This window comes from Vicugna pacos, chromosome 12, assembly GCF_048564905.1.
Source record: "Vicugna pacos chromosome 12, VicPac4, whole genome shotgun sequence".
Lineage (NCBI taxonomy): Eukaryota > Metazoa > Chordata > Mammalia > Artiodactyla > Camelidae > Vicugna > Vicugna pacos.
The window spans coordinates 25,964,411-25,977,176 of record NC_132998.1 but is presented as its reverse complement, the minus strand read 5'-3'; the positions used below and the strand labels follow the sequence as shown (position 1 = coordinate 25,977,176).

Sequence of the window (12,766 nt, the reverse complement as noted above, 5' to 3'; positions counted from 1 at the left end):
TTGGATGTTCACTAGTTATTCTCTTGTAGGCTAAAGCTAAGCTAAATCCAGTATTTTTAACTATGACCTAGTTATCGTTTTGGAAATGCTTTTCAGCTCTGAAAAGCACACTGAATCTGGATCAAGTCCAACTATTCTTATGAATACAACTGCTGGTAGTTTACACCCCTAGCCGTGAGGGGAAAGAGATGTCCGCAACCGAGAACAAGAAACATGTTTAAATAAATACCACTACGGAAAAAAAAAAAAAAAGAAAACGAAAAACGAAAACGAAAAATAAAATAAATACCACTACGGAAAATTTGTAATGTTTCAGAATGAATTTGTGGATACACATTAAATAACTTTTATGTCAGAAAAAAAGCATTCCAAAAAGAAAGAAAGAAAAGAGCATTCCAGAGAATGAGACGTGACAGTTTATCATTTATTCCACTAACACGTAACAGATAGGGGCATCTATTATGGCCAGGTGAGCAATACAAAGATAAGTAAATCGCAGTCCCTATAGATAGTCAGGGCTTCCCAGGTTAGCCCTCTTTGATGACTAAGTACTCCATGATCGCGCTTTTATATGCAGTGTCTTTTCTTCACAGTAATGAGTGAGCTTTAACTGCTCTCAGGTTCTGCCTCATGTGAAGAACAATGACTTTGGGATCAGAAAGGCTTGAATTGAATTTGTACCTCTGCTGTTTACCAGCTTTGTGTGATTCATCTCTTTTAATCTTTGTTTCCTCTTCTATGAAGTGGGATCATAATTCTCCACAGAGTGGCTGTGAGGATTCAGTGAAATGACCCTTGGGAAGTAATCAGCATAGGACTTGGTAAGCCCTCCAGTAAACAGCTCTTCCACTCACCCACTGGATTGTCAGTGTCAGTCACAAAGCAAAGTTTGTGGTTTCTGTTCATTTCTTACATTATCCATACCGGTTCCCCTTTCTATCTCTTCTGTCCCAATTTTGTCCCATTGATTAGGTGCTCTAACAACATTAATCAACTCTGAATTATCTATGTTTAGTATTCTGCACTGCCATTTCACTTAATTTGGGATGGAAAACAGCCTAAAACTTAAAGAAGTAATACAACTTCCAGAGTTTCCTGGGATCATCCTGTTTCACTGGAACCATCTTGAGAGATAACATATTCCCTTTTTAAATTAATCCTAGAAATCTGTACAACCTCAATTTGTGTTAACATTAAGGAGATTAAATTCTCTTCCTTTTCCCCTATCTTATTTTATTAAAAAAATCAGGGGCAGGAAATTTTGCAAATAAAAAGACAAAGCTGACATTGATAGAAAACAATTTTAAATACATGGGATAGTAACAGTAAATATAAAAGATAAAATCCAATATGCAGGGAGAGGGGAACCCTAGAGAGCTGAAAGGGCTGAAGGAATCTCCACTGATAACAACCGATAACAAACCTGTACTTCAGAGTTTCTCATGTACCTCCTTGGAAGTATATGCCTCACTCTTGGCCCCAGAATCTTATAGACACAGGAATATACAACATGCCCTCAAACATGAACACACATTCAAATATGTGTTCACTCTCCACACAGATGGGGACACACACACACACACACACACACATCCCAATTTAGCTCTTTCACCCAGTTTGCCACCCTCTTTGTCCCTGAGGGCTTGAAAACAGAAAACTTTCAGCAGTTCACAGGGGCTTTACAACTCCAGTGTGTACTGTTTTCCCGCTCTGGGTTGACAGGAGCTGTGGGATTAAGGGCTTTTTACTTCCTGGAGTAGACTCCAAACAAACAATCAAGGGGCTGGCTTTCCCCTCCACCGTCCACTCATCAGGTTCAGACCTTCCCAACCATGGAAACTTGGCTGCTGCTTTAAGGACGTTTCATACTTCAGGTCGGTAGAAATCAAAAGGAAATCCTGAAAAGGAAGAAGATGACGTCAAACTTGGGGCGCTTGCAGCCATAGGATGTCTGGGTTTGCCTGAGAGGTAAGGGGGACATGGTTTCTTTACCAGGTCCTACTGTGTCACATCCTCCCTTAACCCTGACCCCCTTGTGAGTGCCTCAGACATAGGAACAGGTCATTTTGGATTACTGACACGTTATGTGACTTAGTCAATTATAGAAGGGGACATAGGGAGCAAAGAGGGAGTGCAGAGTAATATATAGGATTGGAGAATTCCGTCAGAATCTTATGTCCATCTCCCCAAACCAAAAAGCATCAGAAAGGAAGAAACAAGGTATTCCGAAGCTTGTTAATAATGATTAACCAGGAGACAGCTCACAACAGATCCCTGAACCCAGAGTAGGGTCTTTGGTTCAGGCAAAAGTTTGCTGAGAGAATCAGAGGAGCCAGTCTGGTCTCAGCTATACCTTTTTCCAGCTACATAAGCCACTTTACTTCCCTGAGTCTTACTTTCCTCATCTATGAAATGGGACTAGGAATCCCAGCCTTACAGGTTATCTTGTGGAATGAATGAAATAAAGTACACCAGTGCATCTTCTTGTGCTGTGGGCTGAATAAATTTGGTTGTAAAGGAAAATGAGACCTAATCTGATTTTTAAACTCAAATTTAAGTGCTTTTCATTGTTAATTGTGAGCTTTAAGAGCTAAACATCTTGTTTATAAAATTCCTTGGGCTGGGAAAAAACAAAGCAGAACAAAATAAAACAAAAAGTAAGCAAAATAGGAAGAGGCACATTCTGCTATGAAAGGAAATGGGGCAATTAAGATAACCCTTACCTCAAGAACTTCAATATCTGAATTGACGAGTGAGATTTTGTGTGGTTTGGGCAGAGGAAGTCCTTGCTGCAATTTTGCTAAAATATAGAACGAGATGTAAAATAACTGGGCACAGGCACAGAAGACTTGGTAATCTTTATAGGAAGAGACTAACAAGCAGCTTTTTTATAATTAATCTTTCTATTCTTCCTGGTTCTGTGTTTTCAGTCTCTCTGATATGTCCCTAGCATCTCCCTGACAGAATGGCTAATTAATCTCTACTTAATAAAAATGCACCTGCAATTATGTGCATTTGGATGGCAGAAAAATGCTGGCAACTCATCCAATTTGTACTTTGAAAATACCTTAATTAGTGGGTCCTGAGAATATTTTGGTCTCTAATATAAAACATATTTTAACCAAGCCAAATTCAAGATGCTACAGTTTGTGAATAATTGCGGTGTAGGGAGAAGGCCTAGGATTGTCATTCATTAAAACCATGTCTGTCCAGATAGTGGTCTTTGCATAAGAACCACAGAGACACCTTCTAGGAAGCATAATCTCATTTCTAGCTGACCCAAAGGAGACTTGACTGTCTAAGGAGAGCGGTTTTAATCTCCTTAACTCAACCAGGGTTAGCCAGCCATTCTTACTGCGTCTGTTAAGTAGATTTGTTAAACAAGGCTTAGACCTGGAATATCTAATTCTGAAATCATAGTGTAGATGGTACAAACTTTGTAAATTCTGGCCTGGATTCATAATTACACGTTAAAAGTATAAGCTTCAGGATGGAAAGTCCCAGACAATCCCCAACAGTTAGCCAATGTCAGAGTCACATTGTTTCCTAGGAGTCCCTTACCGTTGGCCAGGGGGAGGACACCAAAGTGGAGAATGGAGGACAGAATATTCTCAAACCTCAAGACCTAAAATGAAAAGGGAAAATGAATCAGTTACTAAATCAGGGCATTTTGAAAGTACCATACCTGGTTTGGACATGCACTCTCCCAGACCTTATCAGGATTGAGAGCAATAATTAGAATCTCCCCATAGAGATGTTCTAGCTTCCCAGACACTGAAAGCTATTTTGTGCGAAACCATTTTACAGAGTTTCCTAATCTTTTTTCCTCTTTGAGGATGGACATTTCTGCTCCTCTCTACACAAGATCATGGTGACAACAAATGCAGAGGGATTACATGGCAGCTTAGATATCCACCAGGTTAGACAATCTAGAACGACTAACAGATATCTCAGTTAGTAGTCTTCCATTAATTTATTGGGAACCCTGGCCACAGGAGTTTCCTTGTATTATGTGATGCTCTATAGTTAATGGCATCACTGGAACATCCAATTTATTTTTAATAAACTATGGTAGTTGTATAATCTCAGCAAAGTGCTGGTCCTTGGGAAGCTTCAGGTCTTAAAAACAAATAGACTATAATGAACATCAATTCATTCAATGAATATTTTTTGACCATCCTATTTGCTTAGCGAGAATAAGAACCTCTTAGCAACTTAGCAAGGGTGGCTCTGAATAGGTGACTTCCTAGGTTTATCTCTTGTTTTTACTACTTTACTGGGTGATGTTGGGAAAGTTCCTTAACCTCTCTGTGCTTCAGTGTCCTCAACTACAAAATGAAGATAATAGTACTAAACTCAAAGGGTTGTTATCAGGATTAAACAAGTTAATATTATGTAAAAAAATGCCTGGTATATACGATTGCCATTTTTTCAAAAATGTCTTCAAACATTGCCAAATGTCCCTGGGAGTGGGGAGCAAAGTTGACCTTAGTTGGCCCTTTGTTGAGAATCACTGCTCTAGAACATAAGCAGCACAAGAGCAGGGACACTGATTAGTGATTTGGCTGATCTTCTTGATGCCTAGAGGGGTGGTTTCCAAGTGCACGTTGGGATGACCTTTTCTAATCAGGAGGTCACCAGGCTGCCCCTCCCCAAAGGCATCTACACAATCAGCCCTGACCTAATTTTAGGAGACAGGTAGAAAGATTTCGAAGAACAAACCTAACCACAGCCTAATAATTCACATATAGCATCATCCTTTGGTAGTCTGAATCTTAAGTTTAACTCTAGAGGATTCTTTTATCCAAAAAATGAAATGTCCTTGAAAATATCCGTATTTTTTCCCAACATTACACAATGTCTTAACGGTCTTTTGAGTTTCTTTAAAAGTCTTTTTGAATAGGTAAAAGTGAATTGGAGAGTTCCCCTTTTGTTTAAGAGTTAATGGGGCTGGTGGATGAGTAGCTACATAAATAATTTTAAAGTTAAAACCCATACTCAGAGGGCACAGAAAACAATCACCCAGTTACTGTATAGGAGAATTCTCATTTTTCCCTGAATGGGAAACTCAGAGCTCTGATTCCTACCTCAATATTGCTGCGATTGGACTCTGGCAAAGAGAGGCGGAATCTGAAAACAAAACACAACAACAAAACCCAGCAGGAAAAGATTAAAGGAGGGAAGACTGAAAAACAGCTGTATCAGTAGAAAGGAACAAAAAGGAAAGGGAACTTTTTTTTCAGTTCAATAAGCTGTTATTTTAAAAAAGCCACACAAACTTGTAAGGACATAATGTTGTTACATCTTTACCCCATATTTGTTGCTTAAGAAGCAGAGCAGGAATAGCAAAAAGCTTGGATTTGTAACCAGGATGTGTTCCCCAAGTGCATTTACTATATGATACATACTGTTGGCAATTGGGAATGCAGAACATTCTCAAGAAACAGTTTTTAGGTCTTCCTGCTTTGAACTCAACCTTATAACTTCCCCAAGTCAAGCTGGTCCCTTATTAACAAACATCACAATAATGATCATGATGGTGATGACGCTGTAGGACATCTATTGTTTTAGAAGCTTTACAAACATTTTGAAATTTACTCTTCACAATGACCCTGTGATCGATGCAATTGTTATCGCCTCTTTGGCAGACACAAAAACTGATGATCAGAGAGGGGAAGTAAATTTCCCAAGTCACAGAGTCAGCAGCTGATAGATCCAGATGACAACTTTCACTCTATTTGACTCCAAGTTCTATGCTCAGTCGAGGCCACACCTCTCAGAAGGCTGTATTACCTGTATAATTTTTTTGAGCTGCTCAATCAGAACACATAAGGGAAACGTTAGCTATGATGGCCATCTGACATGAAAGGCACTAGGGCATAATTGTTTAAGACTAGAGACTCAGCAGAGTGCCTGAGTTTGCACCCCATTTCTGCTTCCTACCATGGAGAATTACTTAATCTCTCTGGATCTTAGTTTTTTCATCTATACAATATGAATAAGAATGGTACATACCTTACAGGACCATAGTGAAGACTGAATGAAATAATGCACATAACATGCCTAGAACTGTGGCTAGCAAATCCTTAGCACTCTATCAATGTCATTACTATTACAAGGAGAAATGCTAACAGTTAGGCCAGCACTTAATGTCCTTGATAGTCTTTGTCAAATACTAACAGAACCCTTAATGTAGGTCCCAGTAGCAGGGAACCCCTCCATCTCCCCAACACAGCCTGTCTTGGTGCTTGATACTCTGTGGGGAGCTTTCATGAGAAAGCTAAAGGCCAAGATTGCCTCTTTCCCTATTTTTCTAAGGGCTGATCCATAGGTACTCCTCCAAATATTACACACTTGGTTTTCAATGCAATAGTAAGAGAAATGTGAAGCAACAGTAATCAACAGGGAGGATCCTCCCATTTTACACTTGGGGAAACTGAGGTCCAAAAAGGGGAACATTAATGACAGATTTGGGACTGGAACTCAGATCTCTTGATAGCATCCCAAAGCTCCCTTCTCTTCTAGGACATTGCCTCATTTTGGTTCCCCCCTTAGCTTTCAATGGCTCACTTCTGCCCAGGTCTAGAGTCTTACTTCCACTTCATCCCTCCAGTGGATCTCCCTGTTCCCAGTCTTGATTCCCTCCGATCCATCTCTAAACTATCCCCGGAGTGAGCTAGGTTACACACATGTCTGATGAGGACATTCTCCTGTTCAAAATTCTTTAATGGCTGTGATAATGTCTAAGTGACTTGCACAGCACATGAGGCTTTTGTATCCTGGCTCCCAGTTGCTTTTCTGCTCTCTTCTCTCATTCTCTACATTGAATTTTATACTTGATAACTCTGAACTGCTTAGTGCCATGTTTTATTTATTTATCAGGTACTAGATACCTGAGGTTAAAGTATTTGGGCTTCAAAACTCATTACCAAAAAGTCCTGAAAAATTAAAATTAATGTCTAGAGCAAGTAACATTAAGGCCATCAGTCACTTTAACTCAACATGACTCAAAGTTAAATATAAATTATATTTACTGTGGAATGCATTTGAACATATGCAATATATTTTAGGATGGATTCTCCAAAAATTAGAGTGGATAAGGCCATAAAGATTTTGACACAACTATGAGGTATTTCTTTGCATATTTTATGATATTTCCGGCCTCCCTACTTTGCTCATGCTGTTCCCTCCTTCTAGAATTGCCCTTCCTCTTCCTCTTTGGTTAACTCATTTTAATTGCTTAAGATTTAACTCAGGTGTTACCTCTTCTAGGAATCTTCCTGTTATTACATTTAATGAGCAGATATTCATGGAAGAGGTAAGTTTATTATCAGCCAATATCAGGTCAGTAGGAATTAGGTTTTGAGATTTCTTCAAAGTGACAGCTAACAGTAAAATCCAGAAAGGCTGTTAATTCTGACAAGGATGTGATGGACAATCTAGAGCAGTTTAGAAATTTGGCTTCCATAAATGTGGAACACACTTGTGAGTTTCCTTTCTTTTCTTTCATCATAACCCCAAGCCATGATTGGTAACTTCATGACCACCTGAGTTTCCCAGGAACCAACTATCCTTTCCTACTAAGGCCATATTACTTCTATCTATTTCCTAGTTTCTAGGCATATTTAGCAGGTTAGTTTACTAATGGACAAGTCTCACTAACTGCAGAGAAATAGGTGGAGCCAAGAACAAACTCTTCCTCTCCTGGTTCCGAAAAATACACAGGCTCAACTCAGACCACTAGGTGGCGACCAGCTTCACTCCTTTTGTTCTCTGCCTGGCTTCTAATCTGTTACTTAAAGCCCTGATACTAAGAGCTAATTTTTATTACAGAACCACAGAGTAGTTGGGGAGAAAGGAAGCTCAAATGGCCCTTCCTTGCAGACATATAAAAGTATAGCCTAAAAGACCTAAACAGACATTTCTCCAATGAAGACAAACTGATGGCCAAAAGGCACAAGAAAAATGTTCAACATCGTTACTCATTGGAGAAATGCAAATCAAAACTACAATGAGGTATCACCTTACACCAGTCAGAATGGCCATCATTCAAAAGTCCACAAACAACAAATGCTGGAGACGGTGTGGAGAAAGGCAACCCTCCTCCACTGTTGGTGGGAATGTAATTTGGTGAAGCCATTGTGGAAAACAGTATGGAGATTCCTTAAAAAACTAAAAATAGACTTACCATATGACCCAGCAATCCCACTCCTGAGCATATAACCAGAGGAAACTAATTCAAAAAGACATATGCACCCCAATGTTCATAGCAGCACTATTTACAACAGTTGAATCACGGAAACCACCTAAATGTCCATCCACAGATGACTGGATAAAGAAGTTGTGGTATATTTATACAATGGAATACTACTCAGCCATAAAAAGAATGAAATAATGCCATTTGCAGCATCATGGATGGACTTAGAGATTTTCATACTAAGTGAGGTAATCCAAAAAGAGAAAGAAAAATACCATATGATATCACTTATATGTGGAATCTAAAAAATGACACAAATGAACTTATTTATAAAACAGAAACAGACTCACAGATATAGAAAACAAATTTATGGTTAGCAGGGGGAAAAAGGGTGGGGAGGGATAAATTGGGAGTTTGGGATTTGCAGATACTATTATATATTAAATAGATAAACAACAAGGTCCAACTGTATTGCATAGGGACCTAAATTCAATATCTTGTAATAACCTATGATAAAAAAATGAAAAGGAATATATATAAATATAACTGAATCACTACGCTGTACACAAGAAGCTAATACAACATTGTAAATCAATCACACTTCGTTTAAGTTTTTTAAAAAAGGAAATAGAAAGTCTGGGACCATAAGAAAAACGTATAATCTATTTTTAAAGTTTTGGAGAAGGTTTATTGCCCTGATTGAAAACCAGAGCTAAAGTGCAAACTTCAAATTATGGCAAAAGATCCTTCATAATCTGGGTCAATAAAGCTAATATGACTTAATGAAGGCTCAGTGGACCAAAGCACAGGCACTCACAATGCCATTCCTCCAACTCCATGGCCATGGCAGACACTGAAAATCAATCCCTGCACTCAATCCCCTATAATAATTGCTTATGTCTTTGCTCTCTGACTATAAACTCCTTGTGGGTAGAGATCCAGTGTTAATTCCCTTTGTATTCCTAGGACTGAGTACAGAACACGGGATACTTAGTGTTCATTCATTTACTCATTGATCCTTCCACAGGTATCTACTGAACATCCAATATATGGCAGCCCTAGGACAGGTCCCAGAGATACAGTTGTAAGAAAAACCAAACACAGCCACTGCTCCCATGTAAGTTACAGCCTACTAGGGGGGGCAGACATTATCCAAATAATGACACTGACGAAGGTTTAATTACAGGTTAGGTAACAGTCTAAAGGAAAGAAATCAGTTCACTGATACAAATGACAATGGAACCTGATCTAACTTGGTGGATGCATGAAGGTTACCAAGAAAGGGCTATGTCCTTGGATATGAAGGATGAGCAGGATTAAAAAGGCAAAATGGGGAAGGAAGAAGGAAGGGGTCTGGGTGGAGGTTGCAAAGGCCCCTTGGAGAAAACAGAAAGTTAGGGAGAGAGTGCAGCAAGATGAGTCTAGAGAGACAGATCAGGATGGGTTTCTCAGGCCATGTTAGAATTTTGACATTTATCAAAAAAGAAAGCAATCTATGGAAGGTTTCTAAGAAGGGGGAGGATGTCGGTGTTTTGTAAAGATCACTCTGGCTGCAGTATGGAGAAAAGACTGGCAGGCCCAGAGGTTCCCACGTGCTCCTTCTATGCTTGGTAATGTGCTAGGCAATGTGAAGAATTTTATTTATGTCTATATTTATGAGGGATGGAGAGAAGCTCTGTGTACAGGAAGCAATTAGAGAACAATACAAAGCAGCCTGTATTCAGGTGTTTCTTTGTGGGTTTACAGCACATACTACTTGTTGCAGGGATCCTGAGAAGATGTGAAAAGGTGATGAGACCAGGGTGGGCTGGAGGGGTGTGTGTGTGTGTATGTGTGTGTGTGAGAGATATGGCAGGAAAATAAACTGCCCTTTGAGCAAAGCACTTTGTATACAACATGTCCCTTGGCACCCAGTGTTATAACTGCATGTTAAGTGCTACCCCCTCACCAGGCTGTGGACCTGGAAGGTAGAAACTATTGTCTTTCTCTCAGCTTTCTGTATGAAGAACAGTGCAGAGCACATAACAGGCACTTAGCAAATTCTCACTGAAGAGATGGATGGATAAATGAGCAGATAAAGGATGGGTGGGAGAGTGTCTATTAGAATTGAGGTCACCTTGAAGGTGAGCCAGCTAAAGCAGAATGTTTATTTTAGGGGAGCTTTGGGAGGTAAGATTGCCTGGCTTGAAAGATAGGACCGGAAGTTGAAGAGCTAGAAAACCCTAGGCTGTGGATTTAATTCAATGATGGAAAGTTTGGAAGAATGTGTTGAGCCTGTTCCAGAATTAAAAGACCCTCTTGATGAGAAAGAGTTCCCCAGTGTCTTAACTTCATTGCCGTCTGCAGTCTAGAAATGCCTCCAACAAGTCTGGAAGAAGGGGAAGAAGTCATTCGGGTTCTTCCTCAGATGGGGGCTCCTGGCTGTGGCGTTCCTCTGCCCTTGCCTCAACAGTAGCTGGAGGGAGGGTGGAGACGGAGGTCAGCCCAGTTGCCAAGCCTAATTCTGCGGACCTGTCCAAGCACCATTCCAACGAAACTGAAGCCATTCTTCCCAGACCTGTTTTCCTTTCTGGGTTTCTCTCCAGGTGGCTCACGTTGGGAAATGCTTATCTGCCTAAGCTGTGAGAAGTGGAGTTAGGTGGTGACTCTACCTGTTTGTAGTCAGCTATATTTGCATTCTCTGACGGTGCTGCATGGGAGGGGTTGTAGGGTGCGTGCACGTGAGTGTGTGTGTGTTTGTGTGTGTGAGTGAGTATGTGTAGTAGTGGGGTGGGTGCATTTTGGAAGCATCCAAATCCTCAATCATGGGAATATTAAAAAAAAAATCTTCCAAGCTTTTAATGGCTGAACAATAATGAACATTTGATTGCACAGAGCTTTGTATATGATTAAGAAAAAAGGTTAGAATTAAGTCATCTGTATCGAAGACCGTAAAAGGGAAAGTGCTGTTTAATCTGGTCTCTAAATTAGTCTCAACAATGCCTACTATGTGGATCAACCAGGATTGGAGCTACCTCCGAACTATGTTTGGAACAAAAGCTTCAAATGTAGAAACAGCTGTAAGATCCGGTTTATGACTTTGAGGGCCAACTCCACAGCTTTTAAGATCGCCCCTCCCCGCCTTGCCTTGTCTCTTGGGACCAATTTCTCCCTCTTATTTGGCCAAACTTTGATCTTAGAGTGGAGAAAGAGAATGAAATACTACTACTAGTAGTAGCAAATATTTCTTAAGTGCTGATTACGTGCTGGGCGCTATGCTTTTCATACGCTCTCACCTCTACCCATACAACACTCTACAGAGGTGCTCTGTTTTTCTCAGGAGGAAACTGATACTTAGAGAGGTTAATTAACTTGCTCAAGGTCACATAACTAGCAAATGACAGGCAGAGTTAAAAATCAGACATGCCTGACTCCAGAGCCTGTGCTCTTAATTGGACAGATCCAAAGAGGTCAAGTTTATTACAAATACTCCCAGCTTTTGCTTTCTTTATTCTTTCCCTCACTCAGTTCCTTCGTGCATTGAGAAAAGGGCTCTGACCTTTCCATTTCAGGACACCCAATGCTAGTATCTTCTCTTCTCCTATCAATACTTAACACTGAGAAAGGACATGCTGCCTGTTTCAGTTTAGCATGACTCCCTGCTTGTGGGTTTCCTCCTCTAGGCAAGGATATTAATAAGTTGTAGATCTAAGCCTCATTTTCTAAGTCTTAGCTACTCACCGCATCAAAGGCAGTATAAAGTAGTAGATACACAAACACACATGGCTTGGAAGAGTCTCTTAGGTTCAAGTTCTGGCTTTGCCATTCAATACTCTGACTTGTGTAAAAAGTTATCAGTAAATAGAAAGCTCAATTAAATAGAGTCAGGAGACCAGAAAGGGGAGCTCTCACACCATGCAATAATAGCAGAGCCCAACAGAAAGAAGGAAAATGCCTCCTCTTCCCTGGCAAGGACTCAGCTAAAAAAAGCCATGCACTCTCGGTTTACTATAGCTGCCCAACTTCCCTTTCCCCTCTCTAAAAGGGTTCTCCTTCCCTTGCCATGTGGAGACTTGCACATGGCTCACCGTACCTGCAGACCTTGAGCTGCAATTCTCTGTGGATCCCAGTTAAACCCTTCTTTGTTGGAGAGATATCTGGCAGTCCATTTATTTTGTTCAACACTTGAGTTAAGTTATTTGACCTCTATAAATCATAAAGTAGGGATAATAAGCTACCTCCAGGACTATTCATTCAATCTATAGACATTTATTGAGCACTGTGTCAGATCCTGGAGATACAGGGCTATGAGATTTAAATGAAGTAATATATGTGGGGTGCTTGGTACAGGACCAGCAGATAGTAAAGGCTTACTGATAAAGAGTAGTTATAAAAAGTAGAACACATGCTATTTCTCTAATATCTATCACTGGGCAGGACACAGAGGAATGAAGTGTTTTCTGAATAGAAAGGATCTTGTATAATTGAGCACATCCTTCCCTTGCCTGAGGCCAGCCCCCAAATTTTAAATAACAGCTATAGTGGATATTTCTTGAACACTCAACATGCACTTTGCATGAATTAACTCAT

At 40.1% G+C, this 12,766-nt stretch overlaps 1 protein-coding gene across 2 annotated transcripts in view; it reads right to left on the bottom strand.

Moving 5' to 3' along the window:
- Positions 1 to 1,284: 1,284 nt before the first annotated feature.
- Positions 1,285 to 12,766, bottom strand: part of BPIFC (BPI fold containing family C) — a 46,636-nt gene continuing 35,154 nt past the window's right edge. For both annotated transcript variants that reach the window (XM_006205859.4, XM_031683139.2), the window contains 4 exons: positions 5,088 to 5,130; positions 3,562 to 3,625; positions 2,724 to 2,800; positions 1,285 to 1,898 (listed from right to left, as the gene is read on the bottom strand). In XM_006205859.4, the coding sequence (XP_006205921.1) occupies positions 1,776 to 1,898; positions 2,724 to 2,800; positions 3,562 to 3,625; positions 5,088 to 5,130 (307 nt within the window). In that variant the 3' untranslated portion in view covers positions 1,285 to 1,775. The remainder of the gene's footprint in view (positions 1,899 to 2,723; positions 2,801 to 3,561; positions 3,626 to 5,087; positions 5,131 to 12,766) is intronic.